This window comes from Vanellus vanellus (genome assembly GCF_965231255.1).
Source record: "Vanellus vanellus genome assembly, chromosome: 6".
NCBI lineage: Eukaryota > Metazoa > Chordata > Aves > Charadriiformes > Charadriidae > Vanellus > Vanellus vanellus.
Window position 1 is genome coordinate 36,374,178 of NC_138911.1, and position 17,234 is coordinate 36,391,411.

A 17,234-nucleotide genomic window follows, 5' to 3' on the forward strand; every position below is an offset into this window, starting at 1 on the left:
ACCAGTTTAGGCAGACTTCTTACAGAAAAAGTAATGAACGCTTTCAAAAGCTCTTGTACTAATGCAGCCACCTGGTAGGATCACTTCCAGAGAATAAATAAAAATTGATTTTTTAAGCCTTTCCCAGGCCTCCTTTATTCTCTTTGGTCTCTGTTAGTACTCTCACCTGAGAGGTTCTCTTAAGCATGAGATGCTCAAAGTATTTATGTATTGATCATAGAAGGAAAAGCACACAGAGAACTAGTTATCTGACTTATTTCACCTCAGAGAAACAAAGATTTCTTTTTTCTTAATTGCTAAATGTATGAACCATGCATAACCTGAGCTTTCTTTCACTTATGAAAGCTATATACTGTTTATACTGGCCATACCAAACCTTAATTTCTCAAAAATTACCATGTATAACAGAAATCCTCCTTTAAATAAAAGTCAGCCCTTAGCATCTTTTCTCTCCTTCACCACAATCTCTTACTCCACTCCTGCTTATTTCTTCTAACTTTGGCAGTTTCTGGCAGCTACTGACATCTAGAATGTTAGCAGTTTTTCCTAGTGAAAAATTTTCATAACATCTATATTTTATGCAAAAATCATGCTCAGATTACAAAAGACAGAAAAATCCCAATTTCTCTTACTGAAGAATTCTCCTTAATTATATTTTTTTTTCCTTCCTAAAATTGTTGCCAGCAATAAAGATGCTCTAAGATGAACTGAACAGAAATTGGTCGTTACAACAGTGCAAGACCTAAGCCTTTTGTTGTTTTGTCAGCTTTGTAATGTTAACATTACAAACATTAATGCTAATGTTAACACAATTATTTCTGCCCCTTAAGTAGCCTGACGTTTGCAGAAGATTTCCTGCATGAATTAAAGGTAAGATAACGATAAAAGCCTACAAATAGTAAGTTCGAATCTCAGTATTTTAGCTACAAAACAGGTAAGAAATATTAGTAATGAGATTCCAAAACTGCTTCTCATCAATTCTTTGTGTTTTCTACTGTGAATATAGTATCAGTTTGCATGATGATTTAGGTTTTTTACTACCTGCTGAGAAAGCCAGTGAGAATATTAATTAGTGCCAAATGTGGTGCTGTGTTTCTAATGTGCGCTTTTTTTCACTGATAATTGGAATGAGACAAAATTAATTTCCCCTAGGTCACCAAATACCCATAAAATAATAATTTTCAGACACCGTGACTTGGTCAAATTGCTAACAGGCTCACATTTCACCCTTAAGTGAAATCATCACTAAACAAATCAGCACTTCCCTGCCTCCTTCTCTCCAAGCTGCTGGCTGGTCAGAACCAAAACAACAAAACATGCATGAATTTGGACAATATTTTGTGTGACAAGACAGCAAAGAAAACAACAATTAAAATTAATTTTTACTTACTTTACACCTGCTGATAAGCTTACAACAGGAAAGAAAAACCCTTCTGTACTGAAGTTCTCAAACATTCCTTGTACAGGCTGTCCATTAATGCGGAATGAAATGCTGGGTACACCTAAATCCAAGCAGCAGCTAACCACATCATCAGATGCTAATAAATGCTGATTGACAGACGCTACAGCTCTGGGTACTCGACCTAGGATAAAAGTATTCGGTAATCAGAAGCTTTAAGCAGACTCTCACAGGTTTAACAATGAAATTATTTGCTCAAAAACACCATCAAGTTTTTTTGTTCGTAGTCATGAAGACATGATCCTGCCTTCATCTGTTTTATTAACGGTTCTGCCTTTAGAGACAGACAGTGAGTCAACATTCTTCAAAGCGGTATGGGGCAAGAAAGTGCATAAACTGAGCAAGTCGCTTGAGACCTCTTACACTTCGCAAGACAGAATATGCTCAGTTGAAATCGTGTAAGTTCACACTGTAGCCTTATGCAAGAGTATTAAGGCACAGTAAATGATGGCCTCTTTATAAAGCCAACATTGACATATCCTTTTTTTTTTTTTTTTTTTGTTATTTGTGTAATACCAGACTCACATATCTGTGAATATTCAGTGGTGAGACACTGGAACAGGTTGCCCAGAGAAGCTGTGGATGCCCTGTCATTGGAAGTGTTCAAGGTCAGGCTGGACGGGGCTTTGAGCATCCTGGTCTAGTGAAAGAAGTCCCTGCCCATGGAAGGGGGGATGGACTACATTATCTTTAAAGGTTCCCTCCAACCCAAACTATTCTATGATTCTATAATTCTACTAGAGCTGTGATTATGACCAATATTCAGGTTTACAGTATCAAAAGGCAGAATGGCATACTGAGCTATCAAAAAATGGATCAAGAATTTAATAGGCCACATTTTATTTATCAAGTACAGCCATACACCAAACAGAAGGATCTTCATTTTCCCTACCTGGGAAGGTGAAACCTTACAGCCATGCACAGGACTCAGCAATGATAATAACAACTAACTAGAGATAATATAGCTGAAGTAATCTAACCATACACATTTAGAGATAACTGTACTTTTTCAATCGCACTTGAATATCTGAGTATATTTTTAGCCAAGGAATATCTCTTCAGAATTCCTTTCAAAACAATTCCCTTGAAAACATTGTATTTTAACAGTAAATTCCCTTACTGCAGGAGATGAGATTTAAGAGACTGTATTTCTTAGGTTCACTGTATTTCTGAGGTTCAGTTAGTGTTCAGTTTTGTATTAATGACTTATTCAGCCATTTCTAATGGACTATGTTACAGATGTCTCCCAGCCTACTCCCAAAAATCATTATTTCTGCCATTTGAGAATTGCTCGGTAGTGCTTGTGGTGGCTGACCTTGGCTGAACGCCAGGTGCCCACCAAGCTGCTCTATCACCCCCTTCCTCAGCAGGACACAGGGGGAGAAAATAAGGTGGAAAAAACCTCGTGGGTCTAGATAAAGGCAGTTTAATAAAACTAAAGCAAAGGCCACATGTAGAAGCAAAGGAAAACAGAAAATTTATTCTCTACTTCCTATCAGCAGGCGATGCCCAGCAACTCCGCAGGAGTAGGGCTTCAGTATGCATAGCAGTTGCTCCAGGAGACAAACATCATGATAACGAATGCCCCCCCCTCCCCGTCCTCCTTTCTCTTAGATTTTATTGCTGAGCAGAGATCGTACAGTATGGAATATCCCTTTGGTCGGTTTGGGTCAGCTGTCCTGGCCATGTCCCCTCCCAAGATCTTGCCCATCCCACAGCCTACTGTTGGAGAGACAGCCTTGATGCTGTGCCAGCACTGCCCAGCAGTAGCCAAAACATTGGTGTGTTATCAACACCTTTCTAGCGGCCAACACAAAGCACAGCACTCCATCTCAGCTGGACCCAGTACAGTGCTGAAAGTAAATATTGAATTATGTGTGTGTGCACACACACACAAATATTTTATATACAAAATCCTATGCTAGAACAATGCTAATATAATTAAAAAGTCAAACACACCCAAATTAGGAAATGTTCAAATTAAGGCCATAAAATCGAACTCAGTGTATTTATGTATGCTGTATTTACAACACACTTTTTAATTTCATGGCCCCACACTATTCTTTTCTGAGCAATTAAAGAGTACTTAAGCTGTATATGGCATTTCAAGGCACTAAGAAATATGGGTAAGTTAATGATTTTGCCTACATGCCTTGCATAGTGTACAGAAAGAAAGCACACACCACAAATTGAATAAGCTGCAAAATAAGCCTCATCTATTGTGTGCAAGAGAGACCTGGAAGGAAAAATAACATGCTACTTCATAATTAAAGACTCTACACACAAGAACTGAAACAGTGTCTGTTTTTTTTCCCCTCAACTTCCAAATGCTCATGGATGGCTACACACTCAAGAAACAAAACCATTAAATTAAGACAGACCTACTGAGTGCGCTGATACTGAAGGTTTTTTTAAGTCTTTTGAAAAAATTAGAGAGACTTTACAGGAAACATAGAAAGCTAAATTCCTGGTGAATCAATTGTTACAAAGATATCCTTTGCAACAAACTGCCAACACAACTTTTAAACACTTCAGAGAAAAGGTGGCTAGAATAGTCTGACTCTGGAAAAACATGTCCACATCTCATTCTGGACATTGAACTCAGTTTTCAACTCAATTCTATCTTGAGGCAGAGACCCAGCCAATAAAATTTGCTCTCAAACAATCTATGATTAACAAAGGCATAAGCCAGAGAAAATACAATTTTAGACCATAATTATACAACTTTAATAAAAGGCTATCCTCCAGTTTCATCTATATTCTTAAAAAAATCTATATGTACAGAAGACCTTTACCAATCAAGACAGATTGTTAGACATTTTAGGTACAAAACCTAATTGCCAGAGCTCTGTTTTAAATATTTATGTAAGTAGAATACTTATGTAAAATCTTCTAGAAATTTCAGCAACTAATTTGCTTTCTACTGCTTTTCTTTCTCCTTTCATTACTTACTGATAGTCCAATTAAGAACGATGTTAAAAAGACAGCAGATGATGTAATCAAGTGTATACAACTAATTACTTAAACATTTTCTCATTTTATAGCCTTATGCATTATTTCTTCTCTGAAATGTTCCTTATTTAGAGAGTATTTAGGAACTTTAAGAAAGCAAAACCAACTATCAGCATTTCCTGTGCTGCCATTTGATTCTTAGAATTAGCCAATAGCGACTTGCTGGTTGTTTTACAGGAACATACATTGACGCAGTCAAGAGGTATTCTGCTGTGACAAACCTGGCTGTTTGCAAAAAGTATATTCTAGTTCCCTTTCCCTGGATATAGTACTGGGGGAGCCATAACCACACAAAAAACCAGCAGCCTTGCTCATACCTCCAAAGCCACTTTCCAACTAACTATGTGCTCTAGTGGGCTCTCACTAATCCTTCTCCAAAGCATCCTAATCAGATTCTTCTGTTATCTCCTTTTTCCTCAGCGGTTGTTCTTTATAACATGCAGCGCTTCAGATGAGCCCTCCTGTAAACTCCTTTTACTCTTTTAGAGCTCTTACTCAGATCTACCTGACTGCATGGGCAGCAACTTCCACCTTTTCCTTAACTCAGCCCACTAACATCTTCAATTTGCTTAAACAAAGAATGCCTGATAAGGCCAGAAGTTTACCGTCACTGATCCTTAAGTGACCACAAAATATGCGTTTGTTGGCACTTATTAAATCCCTTCTTTATAAACTGCAAGTGTAACCACTTCACTGCAGTACTGAGTCTCCTAAATGACTATGCAGATTAAGAAGCCTTCCTAGAAAAACTCTATTTTTTTTCTGCTAAGCCTATTTTAGATAATAATATGAAAAATATTTTTTCAAACAGCATAGCAACTACAGGTTTTCAGTTTGATATTACTCCACAGAAATTTATGTTCTAAAACCAAAGTTGGTAAGAGTAGCAATTTTTATTTCTAATTGCCAAAATTATCTTTTATGAAACTATTTATCAAAATATAAATTCAGTTTATTAAATCTATCAAGAGGTGTGAGGAAAATAATGTCATTTTCCTTCAACTGTATATACAAAATGAAAGAATAATGCAAATGTAGATGCATATACAATGAATTCATGTCAGATCAATATATCCATTGATTTCAAACGGACAGACTTAAGTCAGTATTGATCTAAATAGGGAAAATGCCATTTTTTGATCAAAATCATGAAAATAGAAGCTATCTGCTAAAAAGCCTAATTGGTATAATTCAATATTAAATAAAATCTCACACAAGAAGTCTGATCTAAAAATCTAAATAATTTCATGGCATCCTGGAGTGCTGAACGTAGCTCGCTATAAAACAGCATGCTATATACACACAGGCACTGAAGTTAAAGGTAGGTAGCTCCTAACTGTAAGAATAAATGGAAGTGAAAAAAGTTCTTACCAGACCACAGATGAAGGCCATCAAAACCGTAAGAGTACAAGTCATCACCAACACCATTGCCTCCCCATCCTTCTCCACCTCCAGGATAGGGGGCATAACCTGAAGTAGAGGCCCATCCAACTCGTAAATGGGTGGGTTCTGCCGTCAAGAACGGATCAACCTGATCAATTATTAACTCAAAGTACCACTTCTTGTACTGTGCAGAGCCCTCAGCAACACCCAAAAATATGTTTGGCCTTATGCTAAGAAAGAAAATGTAAGCCAGTTAGTGTTTAAATAAAATGCAACATATGAAGTATAGTGCTGTATAATAGTCAAATTCACTTTGCAAATATGATAATAGATGGCCACCTTTTGCTTATAATATTTAAGTAGTGATTCATTTTATGACTTTATAAAGCTGCTGTAGAATCACCTTCTAAGGTATAGTTTCCATGCTTTGCAAAACTTATACTCAAAAGTGGAATAACAAGATCATTTCCTAAAATCAAAAAACCATGAGTAAGGTTGAAAGGAAATCAAATCCCTCTTCAAACACACAAGCACTTCACAGTATGTTTACATACTCCATGATTATTATATGGTAAAGCCAGGCTCCGTTTTGAATATGAAACAAGCAACCTTGACCCTTCCGTTTAAGAACGGATCTTACTACTAATTAGCAATTTTATTTGAGCACAGTTTCCATTACAATTGCCATACTGTTAGCAAAAATGTTGGTTTTTTTTTCCAGAAGTTAATACATAAACACTTCCTAAAATGTGTGTCTCAATAATGAAAGCTGTGGAACGTCTCTTTAGGTTACAATTAATTACTGGAGACCTGTAAGTTCCACTTTTTTCTCATATAACAATAAAACATGGCACTATACCTTGTCACATCATTAATCAAACGTGTTTGCAAGAGTAAATCTCTTCTAGGCAGTAGATTATCACAGATCAAATTTTGATTGGCACGAACTGCAACTCCATTACAGACACAGAGAGAGCAAAGCACATCGAGAACCTTAAAAAAAATCAGAAGAAAGTGGGGTAAAGGCAGCTGCTTATACTATTATTCAGTTGTTAGCTTAATTTACATTCAGAATAGACGTAAAGGAAGGAATATAACACACTTTATCATTGTTTTATAAATACTTTTCACATATATGGATTGAGTGTAGTCTGTGCTACTGATAGATAGCAAACATTGTGGAACACTAATTCAGAACACAGGGTTTGCAAAATGCCTCAAAAATACCTTCCTTTGAGATTCCTCATTCTCATTTCGATGAACCCTTTTGCAAAAAGAGAAGCAAGCCTCTCTCAAATAACCTCTATGCACTCACTGACTATATTTCTGGCACAAGGCTTTTCATTTAAAAAATCCTTCAAATCAGTAATTTCCAATAACATTTTTGTTAATGATATTACTGTTTCTTATTTCCTAAATCACAACAGAGTTTCTAATCTTGCAGAACAAGATATACTTTTTACGGAGTAACAAAATAAACTCATTATTTGACATTACTTCATTACTTACTGATGTTTAATCAAAGACATTACAAATGGAAATGCACAAATCCATTACCCAGTCTAATTCTTCTCCTGTATACAACATTTTCCTTTTCTGCTTTAAGTTCTCACTATGAGGTCTACATTAAGATGCTCCAGCTGAAAGGTTCTCTTTTCAGGTGACTGGCACAGCACAATAATCTTGCTAACAGCTAAAAGTAGGAAACTAAACTTACCACTCTAATTTCAACTTTTTTCTTATGCTTACTTATATCACTTCATACTGTTTAACCATGCTTAAAAATACTTCTCTCCTTTTCTGTATCTGTAGTTGGTTAGGTTCTCCATATCACCTTCTCCTGTAAATCAGTAATTTCAGCTCACTAAAACTTCTTTCTTCTTCCTCCAGGTTATCAGTCTTTCAAGTAAAATTTTAACTGAGGAAGGAAACTCACATCAGAAAAATCACACATAAAACTATATCCTCCTTTGTGTTGTGATGTCATCCTGATCGCAGCCAGAAACTGTGTTCGCTTTCTTCTGTCATAATAAATTGCACATTGATGTCTAAATTAATTTTCACCATTATTTCTTCTGGTATAACTCAGGGGTTTTTTCTTTCTTCTGAACACCTGTGGTTTTGGGTATTTGGATTATTTTTCCAATTTCTTATTTTATTTTTTTCTTTTCTGTTGCTATTATTATTACTCAAGTTAGGAATGACTTTGCAGGATTTAGAGTTCTGTCTTTCTGCAGATACAACGGTAGTTCACTGCTTCTGCAGGGCCCCACATCACAAAATCAACTGCCCATCTGTGTGCTTACATGCTTTCTTTTCTCAACAAATCCAAAATTCTGACTGGTTATCAATATTTCTTAAATATTTGCCTGTGATAAATATTTGCTGTATTTGAAACTGAAAAGCAATTATATATTACACTTTTTTTTAATCCCAACACAGCAATTTTGCAGATGTATTTTGAAGTTATTCCTTTAAAGGTACTAGAATAACATATTTCCATGTAGACATTTCTCTGGGTTTTTCCACAAATCTTTGGAAGATTATCAATACATACTTAGTTTTTCCAAACATACCTTGTAATTGCGCCCGTGCTTATCCAGCAATGAAATAATGGATTTGATGTGCTCCTCAGCTATTATATTTAAAGCTTCTGGGCTTTCAATCAAGATGCAGTGCAACACTTCCAAAATACCTGTATGAAGGCCACAGAAACAATGTTGTCATTAAATCATCTCTGCAACTGAACACAATCTAGAAGCTCAGTAAATAACAGAGCAACTTAAGAGATGCTATTTTGTCTCCAGCCTAAAAAGAGAATGAAAACTTTTCAAAGAGTCTTGATATGACTATGATGTGAACTGCATTAGCCAAAAGTGAATTATGAATCTGTTAATTTCTGGGGGTTTAGCCACAATTTTAAAACCACTTGAGAAAAATGCAAGTTTAGCTTCTTCTTTTCAATGAGACAGATAAAGGTTTTAGTAGGGAGCACTGCATAGTATTGTGATACTTTGTTGAACCCCGCATAGTGTAAAAAGCCTTTATATATATGTATATTTATATATATATGTTATTTGTACTTGTGCCCACAAACAACCCTGGCGTTATTTGATAGCAATAGGACAATAGCCTTGATACTGTCTGACCCGATTCATTAATTCAACAAAGTCACATTCAACACTGACTGGATGTGGTATTGCATATACCAAATGTACGGGACCAAAAGATGCCATGAAAATGTCTGTTTAAATGTAATACTTTGCTCAATTAAAAAAATACAGTGTATTTGTTTTCTAGTGCGTGTCATTTTAAAGGAAAACTGCTCTGACATGTATAATGTAAGACAGCTCTGTATGGTGTATTGATAGTTAATTTACATTAATAAAAGTGAGTCTCACCTGAGGAAGATTCTAATCTGTCCAATTTACTTATTAGCCAATCGAGGTTACTGGAAAACTGAGTACAATTGTTTCTGTTGCCACGAATGAGGGCAGCTGGAAAAAACCCACAAGGTATAATTTTATCACAGAAGATTTCCATATTAAATAACTGATGTTAATCATATTTAAACACAATTGTTATAACAACTTCACAATATAATAAACCAACAAATCCTAAATACACATATATTACGGTAATAAAGAATTAAGATTTTCATTAACTAGGTTATCAGCAACTGACAAAACTTCAAAGAGCATGTAGTTTTTGAATTTGACAGGGGTCTACTGTACAACAAACAAGTATTTCAGAAAAAATATGTTTTATTTTACTATTAAATTTAAACAGAAATTATCCACCACCCTTGTTTGATGCAAATGGCAAGCACTGTCATCATCAAGAGGCTGAAACACTTCTTCTATGTCTTCCTACAAATGAGCGGGAAGATCATATGCAGAAGTTTAAGCTCAAGCGAAGGCTGGGTGTACTGGGTCTTTAGCTCTACTTTCTGATTAAAACATGTTATGTTATGAATAGCTTTTAGTCTTCAGCAGTGCAGAACACGATGTTATTTGACCACACTTTGAAAGTTCACCAGCATTCAAGTATTTAAAGCAATACTGTTTTTTCTTCCAGAAATTATTACTGATCATAGAAAACCACCAAAAAATATACAATATTTTCATATACAATTATCAAGGATTTCTATTATGAAGCATTAACAAATATTTATTATATCTGAATAAGTGTGTTCAAGATGTACCTGCAGAAGAAAATCAAGACAAAACCTGAAAAGGCCTACATAGCACTAAAGAGGTTTTTCTAATCCTACTTTTTAAACTCATAGTAGTACAATGCAGGCAATGGTATCTCATTACTTTCTAAAGCATGAGAAGATTTCATCAGAAACATCTGCATGTCTGTGCTATGTGAATAAACTCATGCTTCAAAGCACTCCCCCTCGTTTGTTTTACTCGTCTTAACTCTCCACTTGAGTATTTTACTATGGTTTGGGACTAACTTTCTTTATAATGAAATTAGAATGTATTTAAACTCCGTTAGAAGACGAGATTCTCATATATGAGGACTTACACAACTCACACAGCAAATTTGTGATTTGAAGAACTACACATATACATACTTCCCCTACTCTATAATTTTGGCCCTACTACAACACAGAAGCATTTTGCTCTAGAAATCATGGCAATGAAATTGAAAAAATGCTTTTTTGTTTTATGTAATTATTCTTATTACCATTTAAATCTAAGCCTCAAGTGACAAACATGGATTCAGTATACCTACAAGTTCTGACTATCACTTTTAGGCTTCTCTTCAGCTTCATATGTCTTCCCAGTGACAGGACGAGGGGTAATGGGCACAAGTTAGAACATAGGAAGTTCTGTTCAAATACACGGAAAAACTTCTTTACGGTGAGGGTGACAGAGCACTGGCACAGGCTGCTCAGGGAGGTTGTGGAGTCCCCTTCTCTGGAGATTTTCAAGACCCGCCTGGATGCAGTCCTGAGTAATGTGCTCTGGGCAGTCCTGCTTTAGCAGGGGAGTTGGACTAGATGATCTCTAGAGGTCCCTTCCAACTCTGAAAATTCCATGATTCCGTGATATATAGAGACTGTTTTCCAGTTTTTCTATTTTTAAAATAATAATTCACACCTATTTGCATACCACAGGTACATTTAAATTTAAAAATATATATGTACGCATTAGGCATGCTGCACCAATGTTTTTCCCAGCTGAGATTTATTTTCCTGGTGTATCATTCCTCAACTCTGTTCTTTGTAATAAATACCAGTAAGTATATGGAACAAATTCTGTAATTTACATGACAGAATGAATAACACACAAAGTATTCTTTGGTGGGGAAATAGTAAGTAGTATATAAAGAATACATAACCTTCTTTTTTTCATTAGTAGATTCTTGAGGAACTTACCTAACAATTTGTAAAGGAGATTCAAAATTTCTTTCCATGCTGTACCGTGTTCTTCTCTTGAAATTCCTGCAAAATGAGCTGCGCTGTTGTAGTCATTTAAGCGATCAATGCAATTCAAAACGAGTGCCAGCATTCCCTAAACACATATGACAGAGAGGAAAGCGAACTGTACATGAAAAAGCATTTGTTGTTGCCCTTTTAAAAGATTTTTTTCCTGTACCCATTTAAAAGTTGCATCATCTTAGATTAAAAAAACCCAAACTGTTGTGCTTACAAGATTTGAATATGCATTTTTCTATAACAGAATCATCCATTTTAGAGAATGATTCTATACTGTTCCTTACTCAGCTAAGTATTATAAAGAGTAAGAAATAAACAAAACTGACAAGGAAGGCTTTTATAATTTCTGTGAACCGACTCTTTTTTACATAAAATCTTAGACAGGAAAAAAGCCCCACACTTTATATACAAAGGATTTTTTTGTTGATTAAAAAAGGTGGAAATGTTACTATCCAATAAAATATCTATTAAACAAACAAGTTCAAACACTAGAATAGATTTTGAACTTCAGTTATGAAAACCTGCAAGCAACCCAAACATGTCTAAAAACATCGTAAAATGTATTTCCTATTTATACAGAAGTGTAATTATTCTATTTTCAGGGAGAAGCAATTCCACAATCATGTAATACATATCCTTCTCTAAAACTAGCATTCTTCCAGTTTCTAGAGATAAAAAGTTCCTGTTTCACACCCTGGTAGACAGAAAAGACATCAGAAATAACATATACTGTTGTTCCAAGTTATATTACTCATTTGGGGTATCCTGAATATATAACTTCATAGACAGAAGAAGAAATTTCTTGCCACAATAATTTCTTTTAAAAATGACATCTGTTTAAAGATTCTCAGAAGTATTAAGACCAAATTTTGTGAGAGCTTGTGGCCTGTGACAAGTGTGGAAATGAAAAATACATCACATCAACTTATCATATGGCATTACAGTCTTTTATAAATATATATATATATATATCTCATACAGAACTTTACATTATAAATCATATGCCTGTATCTAGTTGATAACATTTAGGTTCTTCTCTATGTTTGTGACATGATACATCTAAAATAAAAAGTAATGTAAAAATTCTTCTCTCTGTACCTCTTCTTTAAATAGATTTTGTCTGTTTTTGAGTGACCGGAGTTTGCTTTGCTTATCTTCATGTTCCAGGTCTTCTTCGGGAAGCTGGAAGTAAGTAATCAGGTCTTGCAGAGTCTGAGCCATCTCCTCAACAGGCAGGGCAGTGGGTGATAGTGTTCTGTTGTTTCCACTACGGAAAACAACGAGAAAGACTGGCAGCATTATTCATTTTCCCACTGTAATTTATAGTATTATGTAGCAGCCTATTTTCTATTGGTATCTAAATCAAGTCTTGTTACACATATGATGTGTATATAAGCAAGAGCTGATCTGAATTGCAAATCATTCAAATATCTATTGTTTGTGTTCCCAGCGCTCAGAGCTTCCTGAAGTGGAATGATGCTTCCCTTTCTGCATTGATGTAAAGAGAATACGACTGAAAAAAATGAGCAGAAGAAACAATGTAAGTCAGCAAAAAGATTAAACAGAGATAAAAGAGGTAACGAAGTCCTTTCTTACAGTAATTGAATTTGTTTAGATACCTTAATTCCTATTGGTGATATAGGCATAATGTGCAGATGGACTAAAATAGTAGCTGAGGGGGGCTGTACACCCCCAGTGTTCTAGACAAAGAACACAAAAATAACAGGTAATCCAAACCATTAATCAACTCAAACCTCAATCAACTCTATATAGGAAATAAAGAAGGGTGGGATTTAAAAATACACAGCATTTCAAGGAATCTCAGTTGTCACTAAAATAATGTCTCTTTCCTGTTCAAGTATTTGTTCAATCTTGGGCGACAACCCAATTTTTCAGCATCTGACTATAAATAGTATAATCTAGGAGGAGCTGATTGCTGGCAGAGGTGGCTCTGGTTTTATATCCTCAGCACAAGAAATACCAAGGAATAGTGTAGTCCCTCATGATACTGAAGAAGTAATGTTTTAAACACGGGCTCATATGATGGGTTCTGGGGAAGCAAATTCTTAATTATAAACTCATTTTTCTTTATTTTTTCATCTATTAGGCAGTAATACAAAGATGATCACTTGATCATCATCATTAAACTTTCTGCCACGCACTGTGAAAAAAGTTTCTTCAGTTCTACATACATTCTTACTGATTTCATTGTGTATTCTTATACGTTGATCTCAGCAATTATAAATGAATATGCATCAACACAGAATTGTATTTTACCCTAAAAATCTTTAGAAAAAACATATCATATGGAAGGAAACATGGAACTTTGACTGAATTGAAGATCTTTATCTTGCTGCTAGTTAAAGAGCTTTTATCATGTAAGTGTAGTAATGTCATGAACAATTTATTCTAAAGAATGAGGGAAGGGAAGGGGAACAAAAGTAAGAAAAGAAATAGCACAATAAAGTTATACTTCAAAATGATGAGTATTTTCAAACTAACATAGCTAAAGGTATTATTCAAAACATCAAATACAATCACATATGTAAGACAATTTTCTTGATACTTCCCTTCATTATCCGAATACTAAAGCCCTTATCAGAACAGTTTTCAACTATTTCTATAGTTTCCATACTAAATTTATTGGTAAATAAAGTCTTCCAAAATGAAGCAAAACTGATAAGTGACAGAAAACATTCTGAACAGTTTTGTAGAAATTGACAAGTCAGATGATACAAAGCAGAACAACCACCTTTTTATTCTTTAAAATCAGATATAGTCAACAGTCTCTCTGCTGAGGTGCTATTACTGACTTCGAATACCCATAAATCCATTCCAACTGTGTTGGTTTAAACAGGCGATTTAGGTATGCTCACGTAATAATTTAGCTGAGAGAGAGAAGTTAAGTTGTTCCTTTTACCTTCTCAGCTGACAGTTAGCCTTCTGCCTTAATTGTTGTTATTGCATATAATCTGTTATACTACATACAGTTCTCCGGAGAGAACAGCTTCTCCTCTGATCTTTAAACATTCCAGATATGATCAGAGTGGTGACAGAGAAGTAGGAGGATCCACAGGATGGGTGATTAAAAAGGTACAGATAAAATATTTCAGCGCAGATTTTGAAGGCAATAAATTGGTATTCTCCTACCAGACACGAAGAGATCTATTTTGTACTTTCTTCTATTGCTTATTTGCATGGACTTGGAACTGCTAATGTTTCCCATCGTATTTTTCATCTAAACAGTATTATGCATCAATATTCCTTTCAATTAGTTTGACAAATTTGAATAGAGCTAGCTATAATATTTGGTCTACCAAGAAAAACAGAAACATATGAACTCTTTTATGAATATTGTGAAGTTCTAGCTGCTGTAGAATACTTACTAATGGGGTTACACTAAGATTATTTAGCATGTTTTCTTCAACCTGGATTATTATGATCCAGTTTGCTTCTGGCTTCATGGTATTAGATTTCATGTAAATAATCTTGAGTAAGCTGTTTTATCTATTTAATGGTATTACTAATCAAAATTCCAAACTTGTCAGTAAAAATATACTGTTAATAGCTTCTAAATACAAATATTTGAAAGCAGGTAATAAGAATTCTGTTAGAGAAATTCTTATCATTTCAGAATACTTTAAAAAACAAACAAACAAACGCGCTTATATAAGATGGTAACAGCTACCTTGTAAACTGGCTGAATAAGCTTGTAGTGTTGCGAATGATTCGAGCAGCCTGGGATTCCTCATGCTGACATCTTTGTAAGGTTAGACCATCATCCATATGGCCTTCTTGGTGTAATATAACCTATTGAAAGTCCGCAATTATCACAATAATTACTTTAAAAAAACCTTTGTGCTTTTGAAATATTTTGTAATTTGTTTCAATATTGTACTGAAAACAGTAATTACATATATACTGAGCTACTACTTGTTAATTACTTTATCTGAACACCTGTTCATTAATTATTTACAAATTTGTCAGTCTCGCATAAAACTTATTCAGAGAAGACATTTTAATCTACCTTTATTCTCCCAGAATTCATTAAAAATATGCTTATCAAATATTTTCCAATTGAAACAAAAATGTCATTCTTTCTATACGGTGGATGTCAGCGAAAGAAGATCTTCACCATCTTAAGCATCATTTACTAAAGGATTCACGCTTGAAAAGACTACTGACCAGAAAATCAAGCTGGAATGACGAACATCATAAAAATTACAATGCAGCTAAAGGAGCTACAACATTTATGATTAACTTCTGAGTCATCTAAGTATTCTCTACACATTGTGTTGGATTATCAGAACCAGATGTAAACATCATATGAACTTCAAGCAATACCAGATCCCTTGGTGTGTTTTTAATGTTTTCCCTTTAAATAAATACCCAATTTCACAAAAACCCAGCATAATTTTTAAGTATCACAAAAATAAGTCTTGATCATTTTGAGTCATTAAAATCCTACAGCACTTTTGTAAGAATTAAATGTGAGTTATCCCCCTTCTTTGCCCAACGTGTAACCTATTGGATTCTCCACTGAAAAAATTATTTCTTTAGGTCTAAGACAGTAAAAATTTGCTGCTCAACTTCCCAGTTAGCTAAGTAATTCTGAAGGCACTGAATAGTTAACAGAGAAACTGACAATGTTAGATAAGTGGTTACTGCCACAAATGGGAAGGTTATTTACCAACAGCTTTTTGTACGTACTGGCATACAGGTATACCAAAGCATTGAAAGTGATGTTTTCCTATACTTGGGAGGGTTAAAAGTACACATGTTCTCTGTTCCTTCCAACGTGCTGAGGAAGTACTTCTTTTAAAAGAAGAGGCAAACATCACCTTATGAGTTTATTTTGAAATGTGATGGAGAAGACTAAGATGACATTTTTGAATATGTATATTAATAACATTATCTTAAAGAAGACTAGTTTACATAGTGGTCATCTTTCTTCTTTGTTCAACTACATCTTTATATAGAGTCACACTGTGGGTACCTGTATGGAAACAGTGATATTTCAGCTAACAAAGGGTCCTGAGGTCTCTTAACTGAACAATAACTAGAGAACTGTTTTTCCCATCACAAAACTAGTAAGAAAACATTTGACAATCGGATAATGTTTCCTCAGGCCATTGCATGAAGGTCCAGAGTTTGGAGCTACAGGAAGGGTATAGGAAAGAAAACCTTTGACAGATAGGATATTAAAGCTGCCACGCTTTGCAAAGTAATTGCGCCTTCACCACTGTGAATAGTGCAATTTGCAATTGCAGATATGCACTCTTCCTCCTAAGTAAGCAGTAGATCAGGGAAAAGTCTTTTAGAAGGACCTAATCCTCCCTATTTCTCTGATCAAAAAAGAAAATAAACCCCAAACCTCAACTAAATCATCCAGAAACACCACAACGACAACAAAGTGCTATTTAGAATTCCAGTAAGTAGATCACGGCCAGATGCATCCAGTACTGCCTACTCCAATTCCTCAGATAAACTACTTCCCTTCGTATAAAGGGGCATTTGGCACTGCCTTGCTTGTTGAGGTACAGCAGGGGCATTGGTACTGACCAACACCCTGAGCAATGGTCTCCAGGACGTGAATCCAAAGCACGTAGCACATGTTTCTCTGAGCTCGAGCATTCTGGAGCTCTACAGCAGTTCACAGTTTGCACAGAAGAAAGCTCTCGAACTGAAAAGATAGTAATCCATCACTCATGCTGGATAGTGGAAGAATGTTGAAGAATATTGATGCAAACACCATCACTACCTGGCAAAGTCTTGAACCCTTGGTTACCAAGATCTCAGAGAGAGGAGACATACAACAGATCAAAATTCTGGCAGAAATCATGCAACAGAAGCCTCATAAATGATGCCAGAAATTCTTACATATCTGTGTCTTGCAAAGACAGCATGATAACTAGATACATGAAACTACAG

At 35.2% G+C, this 17,234-nt stretch overlaps 1 protein-coding gene across 1 annotated transcript in view; it reads right to left on the reverse strand.

The window, feature by feature from the left end:
- The window catches only part of RYR3 (ryanodine receptor 3), a 253,870-nt gene that overhangs the window by 150,795 nt on the left and 85,841 nt on the right, over window positions 1-17,234 (reverse strand). The window contains exons 12-19 of the mRNA XM_082485921.1: window positions 14,992-15,113; window positions 12,402-12,570; window positions 11,244-11,379; window positions 9,256-9,351; window positions 8,431-8,549; window positions 6,714-6,847; window positions 5,843-6,084; window positions 1,391-1,583 (exon numbers count right to left, since the gene is read on the reverse strand). Of these exons, the coding sequence (XP_082342047.1) occupies window positions 1,391-1,583; window positions 5,843-6,084; window positions 6,714-6,847; window positions 8,431-8,549; window positions 9,256-9,351; window positions 11,244-11,379; window positions 12,402-12,570; window positions 14,992-15,113 (1,211 nt within the window). The remainder of the gene's footprint in view (window positions 1-1,390; window positions 1,584-5,842; window positions 6,085-6,713; window positions 6,848-8,430; window positions 8,550-9,255; window positions 9,352-11,243; window positions 11,380-12,401; window positions 12,571-14,991; window positions 15,114-17,234) is intronic.